This window comes from Saccopteryx leptura, chromosome 5 (genome assembly GCF_036850995.1).
Source record: "Saccopteryx leptura isolate mSacLep1 chromosome 5, mSacLep1_pri_phased_curated, whole genome shotgun sequence".
In the NCBI taxonomy this organism is placed as follows: domain Eukaryota; kingdom Metazoa; phylum Chordata; class Mammalia; order Chiroptera; family Emballonuridae; genus Saccopteryx; species Saccopteryx leptura.
Window position 1 is genome coordinate 45,010,095 of NC_089507.1, and position 27,721 is coordinate 45,037,815.

The 27,721-nt window shown below is 33.8% G+C and overlaps 1 protein-coding gene across 5 annotated transcripts in view; it reads left to right on the plus strand.

Annotated features, from left to right (window-relative positions):
• ADGRL3 (adhesion G protein-coupled receptor L3) overlaps positions 1-27,721 on the plus strand; it is an 838,394-nt gene that overhangs the window by 383,643 nt on the left and 427,030 nt on the right. For all 5 annotated transcript variants that reach the window (XM_066386326.1, XM_066386327.1, XM_066386329.1 and 2 more), the window contains exon 5: positions 22,138-22,351. In XM_066386326.1, the coding sequence (XP_066242423.1) occupies positions 22,138-22,351 (214 nt within the window). The remainder of the gene's footprint in view (positions 1-22,137; positions 22,352-27,721) is intronic.

A 27,721-nucleotide genomic window follows, 5' to 3' on the forward strand; every position in this document is an offset into this window, starting at 1 on the left:
CATCTGGGGTGTTGTTTCATTGCTCGGCAACTGAGCTATTTTAGCACCTGAAGGGAGGCCATGGAGCCATCCTAAGCACCTGAGGCCAACTTGCTCCATCTGAGCCATGGCTAAGGGAGGGGAAGATAGAGATAGTGAGAGAGAGAGAGAAAGAGAGAGAGAGAGAGAGAGAGAGAGAGAGAGAGAGAGAGAGAAGGGGTGAAGAAGCAGATGGTTACTTCGCTTGTATGCTCTGACTAGGAATCAAACCTGGGACTTCTATATGCTGGGCCAATGCTCTACTGCTGAGGCAACTGGCCTCATTTTTTTCTATTTAGTTGAAAGTCAAATAGCATAAAATTAGCCATTTAAGTTGTATACTTATATGGCCTTTAATACATTCACAATGATGTAAAGCAACTGCATATATCAAGTTCTAAAACATTTTTGTCACCCACTTTATTTCTTTTTATAGTTGAAAGATATTCCACTGTATGAATAAACCACATTTTGTTCATTCATATTTCAGTTGGAAGATATTTGAGTTGTTTCTCTTTTTAGCTATTATGAATATTGCTGCTAAAAACATTTGTATACAAAGTTTTATTGGTGATCGTTTTTAACTCATGGATTTCGTATATCTTTTTTAAATTTAGATGACCGTCTTTATATTTTCTTAAGACTGATTTATATTTCTGCTTGAGATTCAAGGACTAAATTATTATTGCTATTAGGTTAATTGAAGATTTACCTAAAAATGAGCTTAGCTTTGTCTTCCTCCCCACCAACTTGAATACCACTGATGTTCCTTTTTTCTGCTACTAATACAGCTGTCTCTATCAACTTTGGTACCATCTCATCTCTTTTTCCCACATACTGAGAGTTACAAAATTTTAACTAATTTCAACAAGTTTCTTAGAGCTACACTCTTTATTTTCTTTACTACCATTCACATTTCCTCTTATCTGGGTGATTATAATTATCATCTTGTTATTCTTTCTATTAGTTTTTTGTTCATCTCAGGAAGATTATTCTTCCTGATGTGCAGTTATAACCAAATCAAGAGTCCACTCAAAGATACCAATGCCTCATGTCTGAAACACCTCCCTGTCCTTTATTGTCTATGTTCTTTGGGTCCTTGCCTATCACAGCTAGTGCTCCCAACTAGGAATGCCTGAGGCACTCACCAGGGTCTGCATTACATCTAGTGGAATGTTGTGCTTGGACCTGCCCTGGTAGTTTTTTTTTTTTCTTTCTGATTTCAGGATGCACATTAGCAACAGCCATCAGGGAACTTTGAGGAAAAATATTTATTACTCATAGGTCCTAGAGGGCATGTCACACACCCATGAGCCACACAAAGAGTTAGAAGGAAAGAGTGTGGAATCTGGCTTAGCCTACATTAGGGTCTGATGATGGGTGTTGAGAATTTTGTTGGTTCATTATTGGATAATTTAAAGCATAAGATTGGGAATTAGGATTCAGAAAGGGAGCAGGGTCATTCAAGCAGTAGCTTGTCTAGTTGTCCTGGAATTTCTGAAAGAACCTTCATGGTTAGAAGTGGTCTAGTTCCTTATTTGGTTGTTTGGCTGGTAACTGTATCATATAGCTATAGTGATATGCTTATTCAAGGGGATGTCTTTTGAAACTGATGCTTTGGTAATCAAGAATTTGTCAGGCACTAATGCTACAGTAATAAAACTTAATGTCAGGAACTTGCACTGTGGTCTATTATATTTTTCACCATGACATTAACCACTAATGGATACACCATGAATTTATGCTTAATTTTTCATATTCTCCAATCAGAAATTAAGCTTCCTGACAGTAGATTTTCTTTTTTTGTTATGTTACTGTTATGCACCAGCTCTTTGTAATATATATATATGTAATGTGTGTGTGTGTATATACATATATATACACTCAATAATTGTTTGTTGAATGAACTAAAAACTAAACACAGTGCTCTCTTTAACAAAATCTAACGAATTTTTACTGGTGACATATTTTACCTCATATCACGTACCAGTAGGTGTAACAAAACTAGACTTCTTGCCATTTCCTGAATAAATCTAAGTTTCCTTACCTCTGTTTATTTCAATTTAAACCTAATAGAGAAATGGTTGTGCATGGACATGACTGGGGCAGAGTGCTCTGACTCAGGAATGTGGAGAGGTTTGATCAAAGTGGTACTGAAATCAAGGTTATCTCAAAAGACAGCTTTAAAGCAGTGAAGACAGAGAAAGAGACATGTGATATATTCTAAAAAAAAACCAGTATAAAAATCTAAATGAGATTTATATTGAAGAAGAGACTGCAAACCTAAGGTATTTGCAATAACAATATAATTTAAGAACTTACAACAGAGGAATATGGAGGTTTTGGAAAGCATGGAGGTAGAGAGAAACAGTAATTTTATTGGAATCCTATGTGTGCTTACAGCCCCTATAAGCCTCTCTATGTCTTTATTCATGCCATCCCTTCTATTAGGAATGATTTTGTATATATTTCTTATTTTCACCTCAACCCTAGCAGTATCAAAATATATTAGCTATGTGACTTTGATTGACACTTATTATATACCTAACAAGCGATTTAATTCCAGTGAAGAAGCTTAACCTAACAAGTGATTTAATTCCAGTGAAGAAGCTTCAAATTATCATTTTTTAATACAGAAGAAAACTATAACTTCAGAAGTTTGAGAAAGTTGCTCATGAGTAAATAGCTTTTGGATAGGAACCTAATATTTATATTCAGTACAATCATGTTCATCTCCCAGAGAATAAAGCTTGGTTCTTCGCATATAATAAAATCCAACAAATGTTTGTTGAATGAATAGTTGAATAGATAGATAAAAAAATTGTATTAACTTACAAATAATCAGAAATTTACATTCAATGATTTTTCATAAATGAACTGTTTGAGAATTTTTGAAAATTTTAATAATATTTGTTAGAGAGTTTTTGAAAATTCTTTTGGCTTGTTTTAACTCCATTTACTATTCTTGGCAAAACTTGCATAAATAGACTTAGTGTTATGATAAACAAGCCGATAAACTATACAAAAATTATAATCATGCAATTCATCACTTTTTCTAAAGTGTAAATATTATTCCAATGAGCTGACAGTTCCTCTACGGGAACGGATTGGGGAGCTTTAAGTGCAGGAGAAACTTGAACTCTTAGTAAATCCTGTCTATGCCACTATTCTTACTTGTGTCATTATTTGTTTCAGTGAAAACCACCACTTATTCAACTTCTCATCGTCTTATATTTTTGTCCTGTGAACCCATTCACAGTTCATTCTGTCCTTAGAATTAGAATGGAAAATTTTTAGTTTACCCAGATGTTTCAGTGTGAAAAAATAAAGTGTTTTAAGTGAATATATTTTAAAATTAATTTATGAGGCAGTATGAATTATCTAAGAAACTACAGATGATTCTCTTTTCTTATGCCTGTGGATGTGCACACGTGCATATGAGAGAGAGAGAGAGAGAGAGAGAGAGAGGGAGAGGGAGAGGAAGAAGGAGAGGGTGAATGAAAGGGAAAGGGAGAGAGTGAGGGAGGAAGGAAGAGAGATGAGAAGCATCTATTTGTTGCTGCATCACTTTAGGTGTTCATTAATTGCTTCTCATATATGCCTTGACTGGGGTCTCCAGCCGAGCTGTGACCCTTGCTCAAACCAGTGACCTGAGACTCAAGCAAGTGACCTTGGGATTCAAGCCTGCAACCTTTGGGCTCAAGCCAATGACCATGGAATTATGCCAATATTCTCAAACTCAAGATGGTGACCCCGTGCTCAATCTGGCAAGCCTGTGCTCAAGCCGGATGAGCCTGCACTCAAAACAGCATAGGTTTTTGATTCTGGGTCCTCAGCCTCTCAGGTTGACGCTCCATTCACTGTGCCACCACTGGTTAGGCCAGATGATCCTATTTTTAATACATACATTAAAAAATACATTTCTTAATTCTTAGAAAAATTAAATCATGTGACTTGTGATATTTATGGCAGTGTGATATCTCAAAATATTATAACTTAAATAATATATCAGTATACTTGTGATTAATAAAAACCTCACATATGTCACAATCTATTGGCCCCATAAATATCATTACATTAATTTGTATCATGTTAAGTTAATATTGCAGAGATTTATAATTATTGCATATGTGAAAGTTCCATGAATTTTTAAAGCCCATTCTGTGATCTGACCTCATCTTTGAGACCACCCAAATAAAGAATGCTTTTGGCACATTGAAATCCCAAAGCCTCTTTATTTAAATTATCATCTTCTGCCAAGAATTTAGATTTTTTTATGTGCCAAAATCTTGGGCCATTTCTGAAATAAGATTTATGAGTCATCTGAGCAAACTCCCTTATATTCATAATATAATAGTTTTTTCTAAATTGATATTCATGTAATATTAAATTATGTTTCTGTGAAATAGAACATCAATTATAAACTGGAATAATTTTGTACAGACTTTAGACAAAGAAACTGTTCAATTAAATTGATAAATATAAAAAAAAATTTTAACTTTCTAACATGCATTCAATAAATATCTATAAAAAGCCCACTAAACTGTATTCATTATTTTATAGCATTATACAGATATAAAACATAACCAGAGAAAGCATATTAGCTGTGAAAAACTGGATATATTAATTTTATTATAGAATGATAGTTGATTTTTAAAAATAACCATTGATCTCTCTTTCTTGAAAGTGCATGTAAATAGAAAAAAATACAAAATATAGATGAAATATGAGTATAAACAAGAAAAATAAAGAACATTGAAAAGTGCATATCATTATTTTTTAAACTGTTTGGTTTTGTCCTCAAACCAAATGGCCTCTGTCATTCAACTTAACTCTATTGTATAACTAGAGCATTTACTCAGAACCAGTCACCTTGAGCACTGGCCTACATAGCCAGGTTCGTTAGCATCGTCCTGAAGCACAGAGGTTGCTGGTTTCATTCCTGGTCAGGGCATATACAGGAACAGATTGATGTTCCTGCCTCTCCTTCTCCCTTCCTCTCTCCAAAATCAATAAAATAAATATTAAAAAAAGAAAGAAAGAAAACAAAAACTGGTCACTTTGAAAGCATAGTGCATATCAATCTGGGGTAAAGAGTATGGATTCATCAAACCTAAACCATCAGCAGTACTAGAAAAAGAACTTCAAAATTCACATTTTTAAAAAGCAACTATGTGTGCGTGTGTATGTATGTATGTGTGTGTGTGTGTGTGTGTGTGTGTGTGTGGTTTGTGATCCCTTGGTTATATTGTAAAGGCAAACACACATAGGGGGAATAATTGCAATAGGTGTATGTATATAATTATCATTTTTAAGTATAAGTGCATCGCTTTAGAACTTTAATAATTAAGTTGAAAAGAAGATGGCAAAATGGCTCTGAGCTCCCTATATAAATTCAGTGAATGAGATAATAAAGAAAAACAAAAAACTTCTACAAATATTAAGAAGAGAATCCTATTTAGAGTCTAGGAAAATATAGCAACCACAGCAAAGATTAAAAGCAAGAATCTTGGAAACTCTAGCAGGTAGCCAAGTGATAACAAATATGAAAATAAATGATCAACATGATATATTTAATGTTCAATTCAATGAATCCATTATTATTGACAGGAAGATCTATCAAATTAGGAAATAATTTTAGACTCATGTATTTCTAATGATGGGTTTGTTTCTTGGAGCTGGACAAATTTCTAGGCTTTGAAAGGATTCATTCATTAAAAACAACATTCATTTTACTTTGTAATCCTGAGACAATAATTTGGAAATGTTTTAAAATCTGCAGGATATATATTTGCTTATTTAGGAATAGATTAGAAAATTCATATTAGAATACCTTAGTATATTATTAATTACTGATATTAGAAATTTCTCTTATGTTATTTATTTTAGGTAACATACATTGTTTTATGGCTACTTTCTCAAGAAAATTTATTACATTTTATGCCAATTAAATCAAAGATCTGCAAATCCTTTTACAAATGTCAGCATTTTTTATTGCATTTTAAAAATATTCTTGCAAAGTGGTATGGTTTGATTGAAATGGGAAAAATAATGTAATTTGTCTTTTCATTTATCCTATTTTTGTATGAATCACTGAAAGCCATTTGTGAATATAATTATGCTTTCTGCTCTCTCCTTCAACAACTTATTGATTCAAGTAAATGTCTGTAACACTATATTTTTATCTTCCTCTACTAAGAGTTTGACCAAGACCCTAATAAGATAATTCATTTTGAATAACATAGAGCATTATGAGATTTTAAATTTGTGTTTTAGTAGTTTAAAAATACTCTTATAAAATTATTTTTGACACTTACAGCCTTCTGGGTTAAACCAGAAACAGACACATTATCCAAGCTGGCATTTCATGAAATGCTGTTATTTATGGTATTATATTTTGTTTTGTTTTTCATCATAGTTCTTACTCTTTGAGGTTATTAATTGTTTGTATATTTAATTGTCTTTAATGTTGACCCCATTCTCATTTTATTATAAATTCCATAAGGTCATGTAGCAATGTTTTATTGGCAATTGAATGCTATGGGGGGCTAAAAAATTTAATACTTTTTTTGCACCACTGAAGTTTCTCTAGCTAAGCTAATCAAATTAATGGAGACAGATTGACAGAAGAAGATGAAGTTTTTAATATGTGTGCATTGGGAATTCACATAAGCATGGGAATTCTAAAGATAGTGAAGCAACACTGGATATATTTGACATTTTGGACAAAGAGGAAAAGATGCTTGGTATTAGATTTCAGAAGTGAGAATGGGCATTTACATGAAGTTGAGGGAGCAGGCAACTTCTTGGTAGGCAACTCAGTAACAATGGGACACTCCTGCCTGAAGCCCTCCTATTTATCATACTTAACTCAAACTAGGCCAAGGTGAAAATCCTAATATCTCTGTCTGAAGTTGGCCAGGTAAGGGGGGAGGGTCAAATTTTCTTCCTGTGTCTTTTGTTTCTTAAGAAACAGCTTAAAATTATTATCCCAAGAAGGCAGCTTCAAGGTGGCAAAACTGATTTGTGTCAATACCCATAACTCAGAAGTGTCTAGAGCTTCCCTAGTGCTCATGTTTTATTTGTTGAAGGAATTAATGAACTTAGTCACTGTTGTGAAGGACCGGTTTTGATCATTCAGGCATGTCAGCATATGTATTTCTCAAACTCCACTTTGAAAATTAGTTTTTAGCCTGACCAGTCAGTGACACAGTTGCACTGGGACGTGGAGGATCCAGGTTCGAAACCCCGAGGTCGGCAGCTTGAGCATGGGATCATCCGGTTTGAGTGCAGGCTCACCAGCTTGAGCATGAGGTTGCTGGCTTGAGCATGGGCTCATAGATATGACCCCATGGTTACTGGCTTGAACCCTAAGGTCACTGGCTTGAAGCCTAATGTTGCTGGCTTGAGCAAGGGGTCACTTGCTCTGCTGTAGCCCCTCTGGTCAAGGCACATATGAGAAAGCAATCAATGAACAACTAAGGAGCTTCAAGGAAGAATCGATGCTTCTCATTGCTCTCCCTTTCTGTCTGTCTCTTTCTATCTGTCCCTCTCTCTGTCTCTCTCTCTGTCTCTGTCACCCCCCCAAATTTTTGTTTTTTACAGAGACAGAGAGAGTCAGAGAGAGGGATAGACAGGGACAGACAGACAGAAACGGAGAGATGAGAAGCATCAATCATTAGTTTTTCGTTGCGACATCTTAGTTGTTCATTGATTGCTTTCTCATATGTGCCTTGACGGTGGGCCTTCAGCAGACTGAGTAACCCCTTGCTGGAGCCAGTGACCTTGGGCTCAAGCTGGTAGGTTTTTTGCTCAAACCAGATGAGCCCATGCTCAAGCTGGCGACCTCAGGGTTTTGAACCTGGGTCTTCCGCATCCCAGTCCGACGCTCTATCCACTGCGCCACCGGCCGGTCAGGCCCAAAAATGTTTTTATTTTGCAATTTGTTTAATGATTGGAGGAGATATTCAGGTGGATATTTGGAACTTCGATTTTAATCTTTTTTAAGAAACTTGCTGTGTGGCCCTAAAAAAGGTATTATATAAACACTCCCTATTAATTTTTATTTTAGGTGGGATAATGTGTTTTACTAACCTCAATCGTATATTTTGTGGTGGAACAGGAGAAATATAATTGAGTGCTATGCATGCTCTATGCCATTTCATGACTGTTTTCTTACATGGATAATAATCCTTGGTATATAGTCTTTATCACCTGTTCCTATATTTTTTTAAAAAAAAATAAGGTTTGGAAGTCGGTTCATAAGGCTTTGGAAACTTAAGTGTGGGAGCTGATTTTCTGCTTTTCAGAATATATTTGTTGTTTCTATTGTTGTTAGAGATGAGATGAAAATATTCTTTTAAAATACTTCTGGAGGCTTCCTCTTAAAGCTGGGGAGAAGTGAGAGTTCATTTCTGTACTTGACTAACATATTTAACTGTCACTCTAAACATCTTTACTAGTATCCTGAATTATCCAATGTGTACTGTCCTCCTACCCCCTAGGATTTATAGTTCCATTTTGTTTTAGATTTTTTTGACATTCTGATTTTTTTTTCTGCTTTGGAGAAAAAATAGACATCACTGTTTATTAAAAAGAGAGAGAGAGAGAGAGAGAGAGAGAGAGAGAGAGAGACCTAACTGTCTGCCTGACCAGTGGGGACCCAGTGGATAATGCATCAACCTGGAAAGCTGAGGTCACTGGTTCAAAACCTGGAAGTCATGAACATGAGCTCATACTTGTTGGCTTGAATGTGAGTTCAATGGCTTGAGCAGGGGATTGTCCACTCAATCCCAAAAGCCACTGGTTTGAACCCAAAGGTTGCTGGCATGAAAAGCCCAGGTCATTGGCCTTAGCCCAAAGGTCTCTGGTTTGAGCAAGATGATGCTGGCTCAACTTGAGCCTGAGGTCCTATCCCTGGTCAAGTCACTTAAAAGAAGCAGTAAATGTACAACTAAAGGAGAAAAACTATGAGTTGATGCTTCTCACTCTCTTCTTCCCTCTCTCTCTCTCACTGTTTTTCTCTTTCTTTGTCCTCCCCCTCTTTCTTAAAAAACAAAACAAACAAAAAATACTAGCTGCCTACTCTTTTTATTTCACTTTTTGACTATTTGGCAAATATCTGGACTTTTTTTTGTGTGTGACAGAGACAGAGAAAGAGACAAAGAGAGTGACAGATAAGGACAGACAGACAGGAAGGGAGAGAGATGAGAAGCATCAATTCTTCATTGCAGCTCCTTAGTTGTTCATTGATTGCTTTCTCATATGTGCCTTTATGGGGGGGAGTTATAGCAGAGTAAGTACCCCTTGCTCAAGCCAGCGACCTTTGGGCTCAAGCCAGTGACCCTGGTATTGTGTCTATGATCCCACACTCAAGCCAGCAACCCTGTACTCAAGCCGGCGAGCCCACACTCAAACTGGCAAGCCCATGCTCAAGCCTGATGAGCCAGTGCTCAAGCTGGTGACCTTGGGGTTTCGAACATGGGTCCTCTGTGTCCCAGTTTGATGCTCTATCCACTACACCACTGCCTTGTCAGGCATTATTTCTGGACTTTTAGAGGCTGAGAGATTGGCTTAGTTAATACATTCCTCACTTTACCAATATTACTGAATAGAGATTCACTGTCTTTAAATCCAGATTTTACATTTAGGTTTTAGTGTGAGTCAACTTCTTAATGAAAATTGGGTTAAAATGTTGCTAATTAGTGCTAGCAAGGTGGCTCAGTTGTTCGGAGTTTTTTCCTGATATGCCCATGTTGCAGGTTCAATCCCCAGACAGGGTACATACAAGAAGCAACCAAAGAATTCACAGCTAAGTAGAACAACAAATTGATGTTCCACCCCCCCCCTCAAATCAATAAAAAAAAGAATTTTTTAAAAGGTTACTACTAAAAGTTTTCACTGGGAATAAAATAAAAAATAAGCATTTCATTTTTTTTAAGCAGCATAGTTAATTTACAAACTGATTTCTAACATATACATTCTACTAGAATGTATATGGAATGTTAACTTTAGCTGCTACAAACAGACGAACAAAAACTTAGACATGACAACATGGAGATACAGATTTGCCCAGTCTCTCTATGGGTAAGCCTATTATTCTAATCACAGGTGAAGTTTGTAGATGCAGGTCAAAACTTCTAAAACTTGTGAGTTAAAGATGCATAAACACTGTTTTATGTTTTTAAATGTTGAAGGTATTACCAAAGAGGTTATTATTACCATATTTCTCTCTTCTGTAGAAGAACCATGCTGCTGAATTAAAATTGTCTTAACATTACTTTGCTTAAAGATAAAAGAAAACAAAACAAAAAAATAATTACAGGCTACTGAAAGGTCTTTATTCTTTCCAATTAATTGTGTGTGTGAGAGAGAGAAGGGAAAGGAGGGAAAGAATATGAATAGATACTATTTATTCAAAACTTATGTTTATCCTTCATTAAATTTCCTATTTGTTTCTTCTGTCAATTTTGAATGATTATGAATTTTCTTGGTTTTATGGTAAGAATAACATAAACTTTAAATTCATTGATTCTCAAATAGAAAATAATATATTTATATAATGCAAGAAAAGTATCCTGACTACATTTGAAATTACTTCCTTATTTATAAATTAGTGATTTTCCATACTATGCAGGAGATTTTTACACAAAGGCAATCCTCATATTAAATTTTCTGGTATAATATTAATGTGCTCAAAAAGGAATTCCTAAAATTCTCAGTAATAGTATATTGTTTTGTGCTGTTAAATAAAAACCTTGTCAAACACAATAAATGGAATATTTAACATTTTATGTTCAGGAATTAGACTTCATTTCACTGAACATTAGATCATTAATTATTAGTGTGATTTTCACCATAATTTCCTATGTATTTTCTGAAACAAGTCTCCTTCTCTTGTTTTCTCTGTGTGACACACATGGAGAATCTTTGCCCTCTTATCTCTCACCTGCATGACTTTCTTGTTCAAGCCTCCCATTCTTACCATTTTTTATTCAGCTGCAGTTTCCTGGTATATTAAATGTGGATGAAAATATTTTCAATGTGATATTGTTTAGAGTTTGAATTAAAATGGTACCTTTTGAGCATCAGCACATGGGAAGCACCTGATGAATGTTAGCACTTAGCATGCTCATATCACCCTTAAATAGCTTATCACGATGTCTTCCTCAATAGTTCCTAGAATCTGCTATCCTTCAGTCTAATCTGTTTTAATAATCTATTGGCTAATGCTCTCAAAATATTACTTTTATAAATACAGTATCATTATGTTCTGTGATAATGTTATCACCACTGTTCTATATAATTGATACTATATTCTGAATCTGATTCTCAGTCTCTTTTCAATTTGACTATTCTTTAGTTGTCTCCCATCTGCTCCTGATTCTCTACTGAATATACTTTCTTTTCTCCGCTCTATTGAGATATAATTATTTTATTGAAATCTAAAGTGTACAGTGTGTTGATTTAAAACCCACAGATTGTGAAATGATTACTACAGAAGGGTTAGTTAATATCGCTATCAGTTCACAAAATTGCCATTTATGGCAATTTGGTAAGGACATTTATGACCTCTCTAAGCCACTTTCAACTATATAATACAGTATTGTTAACCATAATCACCATAGTGTACATAAGATCCTCAGAATTTATTTATCTTTCAATTGAATGTTTTGTACTCTTTGACCAACATCTCCCCAGTTCCCTATACCCTCTTTCCTCAGCATTTTCTATTCTACTCTTTGTTTCTGTGAGTTTGACTTTTTTTTTGATTCCACATATAAGTTATATCATATAGCATTTGTCTTTCTTTGTCTGACTTATTTCACTTATAATGCCATCAAGATCTGTCTGTGTTGTCACAAATGACATATTTTCTTTTTCCACATGACTGAATAATATTCTATTGTATATACTATGGACCACATCTTCTCTATCCATTTACTCACTGTGGATACTTTGGTTGTCTTCATGTTTTGACTATTGAGAATAATGTAATGAACATGGGAGTGCAGATGTCTTCAGAATTTCACTCAGTATTCTGAATATATCCTTCTTTGCTCATAATTTCTGTCTGGAAAAATGAAATATTCAAATATTTCACTTTTAAAAGCCAGTTTAAGTTTGCTTCCTTCAAGAAATCTTTCTTGACCACCCAAACATGTTTATCACTTCCTTACTCTTCTAATCTGTTCCACATAATTCATTGTGCTTTATTATGTTTTAAAACCTTGCATAGGTATTTGTGTTCACCTTCCAACTACATGCAAGCTTCTCTAGTCCCATGGAGATGCTTAGAGGGTCAGATGCCCATCTGCCCTCCCCTGCTCCAAAATTTCACCTATATTATCTTGTCATTACCTTATAACGTTTTGGTTTCAATAATTATGGATATCATTTCTTGGCTTTTGGAAGTTTGCCACACACATTTTTAGTCAGGATTCTTCAGATTGTTTTCCATTTATATTTATGAGAGATAAAACTTCTAAAATATGTCATATTTTACATATTATATATATATGAATAGATTTATTATGAGGACTTGGCATATACAGTTATGGAAGCTGCAGAGCTTCACAATTTGCTGTTTGCAAGTCAGAGACACAGGAAAGTCAGTTGGAACTGTAGTTCCAACCCCAAAACACAAAGCTCGAGAACCAGCAGGGCCAGTGGTTTAAGTCCCGGTCTGAGTTCAGTGGCCAGAGAAAGAGGAGCACCAATGTCAGAAGACAGGAGAAGGCAGAGATCCCAGATCAAGCATAGAAGACCTTATGCTTCCTCTGCCTCTTTATTCTATTTGGACCCTCAACAGGTTGGATAATGCCCACCCAAATTGGTAAGGTTGATCTTTATTAGTCTCCTGAATCAAATACTAATTTTTTCAGAGATGCCCTCATAGACGTAACCAGAAATACTATGTTACAAGCTACCTGGGCAACTCTTAGTCCAGTCTAGTTGACACACAGTGATAACCATCACTCGTTAATTTTTTATCATTTTCTTGAAAATATGTGGTAACTCTGAAGGCTCTTCAGACAATTTTAGAATCCCTTTCTGTATAGTACTATCCTAGGCCTGAGATAATCCCCAACATGGAGCAATAATTTAAACAATGTCCATGTCTTTTTTTTTTAATTCTTATTGATTTTAATTTATTGTGCTTACATAGATTCAAGTGTCCCACTGAATATATCTCCCTCCCCCCACCCCCGTGTTCCCCTTGATACTCCCTATCACCCTTCCCCCCAAAGCCCTCCCCCCTTCCCTCCAGGATTTGTTGTCCTGCTCTCTATAACGCTGTGTTATGTATATATAATTTCACTAATCTCTTTCCCTTCTCTGATCCCATCCTTTCCCTTCCTTTCCCTCTGACCACTTTCCCTCTGGTCTCTTTGACCACGCCTCTACCTCTATTCCATTCCTCAGTTCACATTGTTCATTAACTTCCTTATATGAGTAAGGTCATATGATATTTTTCTTACTCTGCCTGGCTTATTTAACTTAGCATAATAGTTTCCAGGTCCACCCATGTTTTGCAAAAGGTAAGATTTCCTTCTTTTTCACGGCCATGTAGTATTCCACTGTGTATATGTACCACTGCTTTTTAATCTGCTTGTCTACTGACGGACACTTGGGCTGTTTCCAGATTTTGGCTGTTCTGAACAATGCTATAAACATGGGGGTGCACTTCTTCTTTTGAATCAGTGGTTTGGTATTCTTAGGATATATTCCTAAAAGTAGGATAACTGGGTCAAAAGTCATTTCTATTTTTAATTTTTTGAGGAATCTCCATACTGTTTTCCACAGTGGCTACACCAGTCTACATTCCTACCAGCAGTGCAGGAGGGTTCCCTTTTCTCCACATCCTTGCCAGCACTTGTTATGTGTTGTTTTGTTAATGAGCACCATTCTGACTGCTGTGAGGTAGTATCTCATTCTGGTTTTAATTTGTATTTCTCTAATGATTAGTGAGGTTGTACATTTTTTCATATGCCTGTTGGCCATCTGTATGTCCTCTTTGGAGAAGTGTCTATCCAGTTCTTTTGCCTATTTTTTGATTGAGTTGTTTACCTTTCTGGTGTTGAGTTTTAGAAGTTTTTTATAAATTTTGGTTAGTAACCCCTTATCAGACTTATTGTCGAATATATTCTCCCATTATGTGCTTTGCTTTTTAACTTTGTTCATATTGTCTTTAGCTGTGCAAAGCTTTTTAGCTTGATACAGTCCCATTTGTTCATCCTGTCCTTTATTTCACTTGCCCATAGAGATAAATCAGCAAATATATTGCTGCAAGAGGTATCAGAGAGTTTACTGCCTATGTTTTCTTCCAAGATGTTTATGGTTTCACGACTTACATTTAAATCTTTTATCCATTTTAAGTTTATTTTTGTAAATAGTGAAAGTTGGTGATTTAGTTTCATCTTCTTGCAGGTACATGTTCAATTTTTCCAACACCATTTGTTAAAGAGACTGTCTTTATTCCATTGTATGCTTTTACTTCCTTTGTCAAATATCAATTGACCATAAAGTCATGGGTTTCTTTCTGGGTTCTCTGTTCTGTTCCATTGATCTGTATGCCTGTTCTTATGCCAGTAGCAATGTCTTTGTCTTATGTTTACCATCTGCCAGCAGCCACATTGTAGTTGTTCAAGATGCATTAAATTGGCATATATTTTTTATTTCTTTTGAATTGTATAATTGTTTTTATTAACTGGATTCTTGTTTATTTTGTAATTATAATTTTTACTTTTAAGAATAGTATGAATGCCAGTTTGAAGTTATTGACATTTAGGAAAACATTGGGATAATTGTGATATGTGATATTTGAAACAGTTATAGAAATTTCATGTCTCATGAATATAATTGAAAGACAGTGTATAATACAATTTTATTAAATGTTGAGAAGTTATGACAAGTAGATATGAATTCATTTATTTAAACACTTGCTACATATTTTAGCAAAATTTTCTGTGTTGACAATTTCACTTGAAGGCCACCACCTTGTATTTGTATGTGTATCCTCAAAAATGACAAATAATGTTACTTTCATGCTGATGCTTTGTAAGTCAAAAGGACACCTCAGAAATAATTGTATTTATGATATTCCCTTCATTAGATCTTTTCCCCCCTATATTTTTAGAATTCTAATTTTTTTTTTTACTTCAGAATGTAATTGCCTTTTTCAGTTTCATTTGTCACTGTGTTACACTTGATTAAATTTGAAAATATCATTTAAATTTTATGTATTCTTTGTTGAATTAGACTTGTTGAAATTCAGATAGGTTGATAGTTCATTGAGGTTCCAATGCGATTTTTACCGCCAGATATTTGGACTAGGTTTTCTCAGCATCTTTTTATAAACTTGTATAAATGTGTTGGTACTTAAGATGTCACTGAGAAATACACATATTTAAGAAAATTATGTTATAAGCTCTGCTCAAACTTAAAATTGAGAATATTTACTTTTTGGCAGCATTTAAGTAATGAAGTATTTTAAAAACGCATTCACAATTAGTACAAAGTGACCCACTTCTAGATATCTAAGTGCCCCTTTCCATAATTAAGAAACTTCTTTAAAATCATTAGCCTTGACTTACAAGTAGTTTAAATGCTTCTTTCTTATGGGGAACCAGATCTATTTTCTTTTCATTCTAAACTTTTCAAAAGAGCCTTTATTTCTTCTTATGATCAGTAAAGAAAAAAATGTTTTTAACACTTACTAATAATCAATTTCATATATATATATACAAAAATTATTTCTCATATGTTTAATATATACATATATATTAAATAATGAATAAAATACAAATTTTAATTTTTAATAATATATATATATATATGTGTGTATGTGTTTATACTTTAACTAGTGGCCTAAATGATGGCAAATTGATGGGGTCATAATAGGCCAACTGTGTGGGTAATACATAATATTTTTCTTTTATTGATTTGGTACTTGTCAAACATCTGTCCAACTGATTCAAAGTTCACTCTTTAAACATTTTTTAGGCTTGGTTCAGGGCTATGCATATTAGTAATGTATTGCCCAAAACTTATTAGCTTAAAAAAATACAAATTGCCTGACCTGTGGTGGCACAGTGGATAAAGCATTGACCTGGAAATGCTGAGGTCGCCGGTTCGAAACCCTGGGCTTGCCTGGTCAAGGTACATATGGGAGTTGATGCTTCCAGCTCCTCCCCTTCTCTCTCTCCTCTCTCTCTGTCTCTCACCCTCTCTCTCTCCTCTCTAAAAATGAATAAATTAAAAAAATGAAAAAAACACAAATTATTATCCTCTGAAGCTTCTTTAGATTAGGGATCTGGGCATTGTTTGGCTAGTCAATCTGGCTCGATTGTCCAAGGGAAGGCTTTTTGGTGGTTGTAGAATCAACTTCCAAGGTATCTCACTTGCCTGCCTTGCAAGTTCTTGGCAGCTTTCAAGAGAAGGCTCAGTTCCTTGCCTACATCTTACCATGGGGTATGAGTGTTTTCAAGATATGCTGACTGCCTGACCTTTGGTGGTGCAGTGGATAAAGCATTAACCTGTAATGCTGAGGTTGTCAGATTTAAACCCCAGATTGCCTGGTCAAGGCACATAGAAGAAGCAACTATTATGAATTGATGCTTCCCGCTGCCCCACCGCTTTCTCTGCTTTATCTAAAATCAATAAACAAAATCTTTGGAAAAATGTTTAAATAAAAACAATTAAACAAACAAACAAAAGATACGATGACTGGCTTTGCACAATGTATGATCTAAGAGAGAAGCTGAAGATGCAATGTCTTGTTAATGAACTACTCTTGGAAATCACACACTCTCATTTCTACAACACTATGTCCATTATAAGTGAATCACTAAGTAAAGGCAGTGGTGGGATTCAGCCGATTTCCACAGATTCGACAGAACCGATACCTAATTTTTGTTGAGTTTGGTGAACCAGTTGTTTAAATGGCACTTGTAATTAAGATTCTCTCTAATTTGGTCGCCTGGGCAGCTACCCAATATGGAAAGCACACGTTTACACTCCTTACTCTTTTTTATGTTCATCTGTGCAACAGCATATTCTAAACGCCCATAGTAATATTGATTCCATCATAGGTAAAAAAATGCAAATGAGGATGCCAATCAAGAAGCAATATGAAAATATCTTAAGTAACAGTTTTATTGTTTTTTGTCAAGTATCTATCATTTAATATTTTTTCATTAATATTTTAAAATATTTTTATAACATAATTTAGTTTGGTGTACCTTTTTTATTTATGTATTAAATGCATGAAATAATAAACTATCTTTTGGTATATTGGTTTTGTATACTTAGAAAGATCATTAGGGCAGAGAACTAGTTGTTAAATTACTTGAATCCCACCACTGAGTAAAAGCCACATTCAAAGGGAAAGGGAATAAAAATGGAGGACTGTCCAAGAACTGTGGACATATTGTAAAACTGCCTAATGGACCTACTTGAGAAAATCCATACTCCCTTCCTCGGTTACCTTATCTACTGCTCTGGTTTTAAATGTTAAAAATCGGTTTTCTGAGTTTTTGACCTGTATTCAACTTCCATTCAGATTTTGTTTATCCATTTGCTTGCTTATGCAAGAAACCTGGTAGTCATCCTTGGAATCTTCTCTTTTACCCTCATGTTCAACCATTCCTCAAATTATGTTGTTGTTGTTGTTGTTTTTTGTTTGTTCCTAAACAGAGAAAAAGAATGTTCTGTCATTACTCATATAATCAAACATCTTGTCTTTAATGCTCAAAATAACCTAATATGCATTTTCCTATTCATGCCTTAACAATTTTAATTCTGTAGTGGATTTAATTTTATTTGACTAAATATAATTTGGAATAAACAAAGTATAAAGATAAAGAAATGAAGAATAAATAAAAATTCAGGCTCTTTTGCTAATGTTTTGGTACTCACAGCAAACAAATATATAAGGCAGGCTAGAGATTTTATTCCTTGTAAACGGAGATTAAACTACAGCAATTATTTTTTGAGTGAATCTTTGAGTATGTAGAATAATCCATGGATAAACCAGAGTTGAACAAGGCAGTGGTGGCTTGATATATATGTGTTTGATTCAATTGTTCTATGACTATTTAACTACCTTCCCCTCAAAGCAATGGCTGGTGGGTTCGTCTATTTAGTCAACATCTTCCTTGAATAGATAGATTTACAGTGTGCCCTTCTCTATGTTACATAAATACATATGTCCTGTGACTAAATAGTATGCTACTTCAACATTTCTTTCATGGCCACTGATATTCCAGTTTCATTCATTGTATTCTACTTTATAGGCACTTCCTGTGATACTTTACATTATTGTCATGATTTTAGCCTATATTGAGTGTATGAATTCTAGACTCATGAATCCAGCTGATGTTTGAACATTTCTGAATGTTATACTGATACCTTTAATTCAACATGTTTAAAACTTAATTAATTATACTGGGTTATGCTCTCAACCAAATGACTGGCTGCTTGCTTCTTAGTTTGTGTTTAGTCTTTTATTTATTCTTACTGATATATTTTTTTCTAAAATCCTGTACCTCAAGGAACAGTCCCTTCTTCGAAAACTCCCCTCAAATGCCCTGGCATTATCCTAGCAAGTCTCTGACGCTGTTTCATAGGGATACAAGAAGAATCATTCGATTTTTATTTAGTCACCAATTTTTAGCTTCCTGTCCCCACCTCCACTCAAGCCCTAGACTGGTATCTTTAGTTATTACCCACAATTTACCAGGATTTACCATTTTGAGTGAACCTTCTCCAAGCAAGCTTAAAAGTAGGAAAGAGAGAGAAACAAAACAAGAGCTTTCAACAGCAGAGTGCTGAGGTCTGAGAAAAGGAGGAAGGAAAGAAAGTGATTTATGCTGAAACAAGTGAACAAGAACACAGAGCTATTGTTTAATTCCTGATGAGAAGCACTTTTCTTTAGACAAGTTTACTGTTGAACTTGGGCACTTCATGACGTTCTGGCCCACTTAGCCAATCCGTGTCCTCTTTGGCCCTTGGTTGTGGGTAGTTAACAAAATGTAGCATTCTGTCAAAGGCTAGCAGATTTCACATCTTAAGCTTTTTAAATTTATTCAGCTAATATGTGTTATGTACCTAATAGATGACACTCTTCCTTGTTATGAACAGATTAGCTCATAAAATAAAAGTGAGAAGAAGCTCAAGAATATGTGTTCTTTGCCCCACATTATTTATCCATTGCCATTTCAATTTGCCCAGTGAAATATTGCCCTGGTACAGTATACAATAGACTATTTCACTGGCTATCCTCTGTTGAAGGTTGACATTTTCCATATCTTACACTTTTTTTTCTTCATAAACAGGTTTCTCCATGATAACTGAATGGTGTAAAACAAAGCAAAACTGAAACATATTGTTTTCATTCGATTTTGCTTCCAGACTAAAGCATTTGGTAATATAATTAAAAGTAATTTAAATAGGTAATTAGATAATGTTATAGTTTCCAGTAATGCATTCCTTTACACAAAGCATCCATCATTTACCACTGCAATTTATCACTGGGTTACTGATACAAATACAATTATATGTTAAATGGTAGAAAGCATGGACAAATTAACTCTAATTCTTTGAAAAGTTTGCCATATAAATAATTTTTGAAGGCTACTTCTAGGACCAAAAGAAATAACTGGAAATTTTTTGAAATTCACATTCTAGTTGACTTTGTAACTGTCTAGTGTCTGAATCTAAATTATATTTTTAACAATTAAAGACCCAAATTAAATATATGTTTATATACACATTTTGACAAATTGATGAGTTTTAATCAACCAAATTGTCCTTATTGTAAAAAAAAAGTGCTTTGATAGTATAATTTGCTTATTTGCTTTTTTTTTTTTTTTTTGTTAAATTAACCTTTTTTCTCCTTAACTTAATTGTTTAAGTAAACAAAATATAGCCAGATCAGTTCAATGGTTGGAAGTAGTTTCAGTGTGATAATTAATAATGTTTATATCAAAGCTAGGAAGCAAATTGTTTTATAGCAAATACTCAAATATTGATATAAACATTCTGGAAATTTTTTATTTCAAAGACTTCTTTTTATTAATAATAAACAAATCTCTATGATTCCATTGAAACTGAGCAAAATTGTGAAACTGCATTCGCAAATTAGAAGTTTTATTATTCAGTAAATTACACTAATTAAAATACTCAGTCCATTAATGAAAATGTCTTTATCCATGAAAATAGACTCACAATATTAAAAAAGGGTATTTTATTTTTAAACAATCATCTAGAACCATGGCCGGGTAGGTCAGTTGGTTAAGGACTGTCTCCATACACCAAGTTTGCGGGTTTGATCCACAGTCAGGGTTCATACAAGAATCAACCAATGAGTGCAGAAATAAGTGAAAGAACAAAATGGTCTCTCTCTCTCTCTTTCTCTCTCTGTCTTTCTCCCTCCCATCTTTCTCTGTCTCTAAAATCAATAAGAAATCTTTTTAAAAGTCATCTAATTTCTGAATGATAGGTAAACAGGATATTTTACTTTATTTTATTTAAAAGTTTATTGATTTTTAGCGAGAGGAAGAGGGGAGAGAGAGAGTGAGTGGGGGAAAGCCCTGACCAGGGATGGAACTGACAACCTCTGCACTTCGAGACGATGCTCTAACCAACCAGACTATCCTGCCAGGGCAGGGTATTTTATTTTAGAAATAATAGAAATGTAGAAATGCACATTTTGCCTCACCTGTGGTGGCCCAGTGGATAGAGCATTGACCTGGAACACTGAGGTTGCTGGTTAGGAATCCTGGGCTTGCCTGGTCAAAGCACATATGGGAGTTGATGCTTCCTGCTCCTAACCCCCTTCTCTCTCTGAATCTCTCCCCTCTCCTTCCCCTCTCTCAAATGAATAAAAAAAGGTAAAACAAAGAAACGTAAGAGATACGAAGAGTTAATAAAGATTTTATTATGAAAATAAAGCATTTTTTATTAAATGTTTAGACATCTAGTTGTTGATATTTACCTAACTTGAAATATATTTCCCCTTTCATCAAGCAATTTCATCTATAGAGATATATCATTAAATATATTTGGATAATTATATTTTTTTCAAAACATTACAATCAAGGTATACAATATGTTAATATTTCTTTCTGGTGTTACACAAAACACTGAGATATTCCTATATGTTCATCAACTTAAGATTAATTTACTAATGTTTTATATTTATATATAATTCAGTGATTAAACATGAGGGACACAATATAAAAATGAAAACATTTCCATATATTGTTTAATTATTTAATACAATAAATTAAGGTATGAAACAATATGTGTACTGTGATACAATCTGAGTAAAATAAAAAGAAGGATGGGAAGAAACATCTAACACCTATTTGTTTTTCTGTGGAAAGTCTAATCAGAAAGTTACACCATTGTTATCTGGTTATTTCTTGACTTTTGGAAAAAAGTAAGGAGAGGAAGCTAAAAGAAAAAAAAATTCATACCCATTTTACTTTCTTAAATAAAGAACAGTCATTACTTTTATTATTGATTCACAAGGTATACAGATTATGTTAATCATTACTTAAAACTATATAGTTGTGTTTTAAAATTGAAATAGGCTAAAAATTGAAATAGGTTACTTTATTTAAATAACTATACATATAACTATATGTATGTATGTATGTGGGTGTCTATATATATATATATATATATATATATATATATATATATAAAACTCAAAATAGTGCAATATTTTAGTCATGATTTCCATAAAAAATACAACATGCATACACAATTACCCTGAGGCTTCTCTGAGAATTTTACTCAGCCTATTGGATATTTCTATATAGTCTTCACTTCACATACCAGCCACATTTTTAGAGAATTCAGGGTGCTTTTTTTTCGATGTGTAAGAAGAGAACTATTAGAAAGGTTTTGAAGAAATCATTGTTATTGTTAGAGTAAAAAGCACTGGTGAAATTACTGAAGTGTGAGATATTATATTTGAATTAAAATTATTAATTGCATCAGATTTATCCTTTGGTATTAGTTTACCCCAAACACCAGAAAAACAAACACACTTTCCCTTGTATGTAATGAAGAGGACTTATTTGTTTCCCTCCTCCTTCCCTCCCATAGCTTTCAGCCGCGCCCCAATACCCATGGCTGTGGTCCGCAGAGAGCTCTCCTGTGAGAGTTACCCCATAGAGCTCCGCTGTCCAGGAACAGATGTCATCATGATTGAAAGTGCCAACTATGGGAGGACTGATGACAAAATCTGTGATTCTGACCCCGCTCAGATGGAGAATATACGATGCTATCTGCCAGATGCCTATAAGATTATGTCTCAAAGGTATGATACTACTAATATTCTTTTGTGTGTGTACATTTAATATAAGCTCTCAACATGCATCTGTGTTACATATTCAGCATAGGTAAGAGCATAAAAAGTCGTGTTATTTTAGGAAAATTGAATTACTATTTCAATATCAAAGTATTTTCCATGTTACTGAAATAACAGTATTAGAATTGCAAATGACATTTGGAAATTATTCAAATTTATTAGTCTATTTATTAAGTTTCATAGTTAACTGTATGTTCTCTAGAACTTGGTTCATTAGATGAAAAATTAAGTTTAGTTTTCAGTTACCAAAAGCAAAATTTTGTAATTGTCTTCAGAAATTACAAAAAACTCACCTTATTGTTAACAATTATTTTTCTGTCAGTGGAGGGAGAATAAAAATAAAATTAACAGGCAATTTTAATAGCCATTAATTAAGATACATTGTAATAAAAGACTATTGATTAAAAATTATTTGGCTTTGAAAACAATGAAAAAAGTATTATTTTAATGACTAGTAATTAAGTTAAATAATTTAATACATTTAAGCTTTCTAAAGGGTTATCATATTAAAATAATATAAATATCACTGGATTAAAAAAAGATCTTCATCTCTAATGAGATAGGTCAATAGAGATCCAAGCTATAGAAGGCTTATATTATGTTAATTTCTTGATAAATTAGCTAAATATTAAATATATTTTAAAATTAGTTTACTATTACTGTGATTTCTCAGAAATCAGAGAGGAAGTCATTCAGAATACTTGGTTTCAAAGTGATTTTTAAATAATCAATTGTTTTATTTAGTGAATTTTTTTATTCAATTTGTTTTTGTAGGCATTTTTTTTCTTCTATTGTTTAAGGATTTTTTTAAACTGTGGGGGAAATTATAGCTTATGTAAAAATAAACAAACTGAAGTATAAAAGCAAAAACAATAGGTTTCAAGCATTACCTTTCTTGTGCTTAAGAAAGCCTACCTTATTTTTAACCTTTCATCTTCCTGATATACTTAAAATTCTGTGTATGTTTGTATGTGATTAATGGTTTAGTCAATATCTTATTTATATAAATTGCTGTTTTTATCAATTAATGAAATTATAACATGCCAGAAATTTGATAATCAAAGCTTGTGAGATATGCTTGAAGGATAGTGGTCTCACTGGGCCAATTTGAGGGCTTCTGTATTTTTATTTCCAAAATACTGGCTCATTGCAAGGTGAGTGCTTATAATAAATATTTTAATTAAGGATACTATTTTATCTTAATTTGGTTGCATTTGGTTCTTGTATATCTCTCACATTGTTATATATTTGACATATACCAATTATGGTTAAATTCTCAGATGTTGTGCCTCAAAGAACTCTAATCATGTTGTGGCATGTAGATGTTGTAAAGTTCTTTCAGGAGTTTTCCATGAGTGGTAAAGAAGGGTTACTTTCTTTGTTTCTGTCAGACCACCAAACTTTAAAATCCATTTGGGGTGTGGGTTGAAGAGGAAATTCTGCTTCTCTGTGATTAGCTTTTCATTTAAAATGTAGCAGAAGCATTAACTTCACTAGCTCTTTGATCTCTATATGATTTTCATTGAAATTGTTTTAATCCTTTCATTGATATTATTTATGGCTCTTGAAATAAGTCCTTAATCTTATAATTATTGCAAAAAATATCCTCTGGAGCTACTGAATTATATGGGATGCATCTATAAAGTGACAAATCTGCAGAGTAAAATTGCCTTAAGTACCCTGAGTAAATCACTTGTGGAAGCCCTCCTGGTGGTTTCTCAATAAGAATTGTCACTTAGGTGAAATAACTATGGTTAATTCTCCGTGGAGGCAAGTTCTTTGCTTGTGTTTGGACTATTAAATATACTATATTTACCCTTGTGCAAAATAAATGCTTTTGACTGTTAGAGAGGAGATATCAGGTTCCATCTTGCAAGCTCCCAAGAGATGGAATCACAGTATCCACTTAAGCCGGTTTATAATGAACTTTCACAGGCATGCCAATGACAGAAAGTTAAATGATGCTAATAATTACTAATTATGATCTGGACATTTTAATGCATTTGAAGTAAAATCGTAATGAAAAACATCTTTTGTAAAAGAGATTAACTGGCGTTTTCTTTCATTTAAACTTTTAGAAATATACTGTATTGGGGTTTAAACATTTTAAAAGCACTTCTCTAGATTATTTATAAAAAAATAATTTTGTATTCTTGCATAACCTTGTTAAAAAAGACTTCATAACTTGTTTCAGCCTCATAAATTAGATGTCCAGGCAAGGGAAGATGTGAGACATTTTTAGAATATGCAGATGTTTGCATGCACGTTGAACAAATACACGGATAAAATTGTATACTAGCTGGTTAGTTCAATGTGAAAAACTGGGGACTTGGATGGAAAATTATGTGACATTTTATTTGTACATTTTTCCCTAGTAAAACTATGACCCCTGATGCTGCTCGAGAGAGGCCCGTTCTCTCACTGCCTTTCAGATTGCACCTCCTGTTCTCAATTTCAAGTGTGTTCCCCTGCCGCTCTGCCCCCTCTCAGTTTCCTGTGCCTTACCTTTTCTCCATTATCCTACTGGAAGACGTTAAAATGTCAGAACACACTTACGTATCCATTTCAGAACTCCTGATCTCAATCATTATCATAGATACCCATCTTTATTGCATCTAAATATTCATAAATGTATATTACTACGTTTTAGTCAGTTGCCAAGTTAAAAGTCAGTTGTAGGTTACTAGAGGCTAGACTTTCTGCTCATCTTACCTTAAAACTAACTTTTTTGTATAATGTGTAAATGAATGAAAAAACTATGCTCTCCGATTTTGTCATGTCACTTAAAAGCTTTCTTAACTCTATTAACCGAATGATTTGTATTTATTTTTATGTTATGTTTTACATACCTCAGAGGGTTTTAAAAAATAGTACACATAACTTTGGAATCTAAAATGTGAAAATGACTGTTGGCAACTGGGAACTGCAGAAATTTTGCATTTTGAATGTAGCTGAGGTTTCATGTTATCTTCAGGTATTAATGGAAATGTTTCTATTTTTAAGTCCACTAACACTTGAAAGTCCATGATATTTAGTTCACCATGACAGCTGCTCTGGAGTTAGGTGGATAAATAAATCAGACATGATTCCTGCCTCCAAAAGAATAGTATTTTTTGGCCAGTAAAAAACAAACAGCTAATATTTTTTGCTTGGTATTTTATTTTTATCTCATTTACATTTTTTAAATAGTCTTTTTTTAAAAAGGGACACTCTTTTAGCTAAATATTTGGAAGTGTTTGTGGAGAGGAAGTATTAAGCTGGTTATTAAGGGATGACAGCGTTAGTGGAACCAGAAGAAACCAAAGTGACATTAGATACATAAGTGGATTAACACCCAAAAAGAATGCAACAGAGCAGCCTCCCTTCAATTACCCTTCACCCATCCTTTTCTAGCATGGCTTCACAGGTACTGGTGTTCTGCTGTGCACTGTTCAATCTCTCTAAGGTCTTTTCCAAATGTGCCACTGTTTGAGGCCTACCTCCCACCCCTAACTATGCCTCCAAACCCTCTGTGAAGATCTGTTGCACATGCTCCTAAGAATACTTGATAATCCAATGATAAACTAGCATGATGCAATGATTCTTTTGCCAATAAAAACTCTTCTGAAATCTCTCTCTTAAATGGGACATAAACTGGGGAGTTTGAATATCATTTATTAGGTTATCCTTATGACAGTTTTTGATGACTCATTCAAAATATGTGATATAACAGTCTTACTTTACATAGAATTGCATATATATTTCAAATTAAAAAAAGACATTTGTGAATGCACATATAAATATGTATATGAATACAACAGGAAAATTGTGCGTCTCATAGGTATACAACTCAATGCCTTTTTTTTTCAATGCCTTTTTACCGAGCTCATCCAGCTAACAACCAGATGAAGACACAGAACCATTAACAGCACTTCAGACAGCCCTGTACCAGTGATATGCTCACCCTCCCAAGTATTGCCCTGTTCTGACTTTTAAACCCCTAACGTCGTTTTGCACATTTTGTAAATTAAATAAATGGATTCATATAGCATATGCTTTCTTTTGTCAGGCTTCTCTCATTCAATGCATTTTTTTATATAACTTTATTGAAGCATTTTTATATACCAAATAATTCACCCATTTCAAGCGTATAATAATATTTTTAGTAAATTTAACAAGTGGTAGAATCATCACCATAAATCAGTTTTAGAGTATTTTAATCACCACCTTGCCTGTTACTATTAAACTCCGTCTTCTTTACAACCCAGTGACTAATCTGTTTTCTGTCAAATGTCTATCTTCAGTGCATTATTTTGTAAGCTAAACAATGAATATTTGAAATCAAGTTAAATTTAGTTTGGGCTTTTCGGTGGGGGTACAATATCAAAGAAATATTAGCAGTTATTTCTGGAGGCATGGAGGGAAATAATAGGATGGGACAAAAGCAGGTATACAGTTGTTCTTGGGGAAAATAATAAATAATTAATAAATAGTAATATAGGAATAAACTTTGTGTTTTGTGGATTGACAATAGTAAACCTGTTTTGTCTCATCCTATATGTTGCCTACAGTTTGAATTCTCTTAGAGCCCAAGATCATGAATTTGACCTTTAAAAAAATACCATCTGGAGGGTTTTCAATCAAGTAGAAATGTTAAATGTATAAAGTTGGTATTATTTTTTTCTATTTAAGTGAGTGCTCCAACTTGTTTTAGCAGTATTTTAACAATATTACATTTTTATGTGTCCTAGTCACATCAGGGACATGAAAAAAAAAGTGGACGAGAGAGAATTGTTTCTCACATTCTGAAAAAGTTATATTTCAGTTTATATCAATACCACTGCAGGGGATTTTACAGCTTACAAAAGATCTTGGTTTCTGTTGTATTCATTCCTGGTGAAGTTAAAAGGAAGACATGCCACTGGCGATTTTTGTACGTACATAGCTGAGTAAATGTTCTGCAATAACTGTGTGTATGTACATGAGTTTTTCAATGTGAATTTTCTCCTTGGCTCCTTTGACAGAGTCATTACATTATATCTTGTATTGCTCTTATGAATATATCAGATCAAATACAATTCCTCATATCAGGGACTTTTCCACTGAATCCATGTTTTTGTAGTGAAAAGAAGAGATAGGCATAGAAATTATATTTTCTAATTCAGTGCCTTAAGGATTACTGTTGTGTGCATGTTGATTAAAAATAAAATAAAATAAAAACAAAAACAAACAGCCTGACCAGGCAGTGGTGCAGTGTTGGACTGGGAAGCGGAGGACCAGGTTTAAAATCCCGAGGTCCTCAGCTTGAGCGCGGGCTCATCTGGCTTGAGTATGACGTCT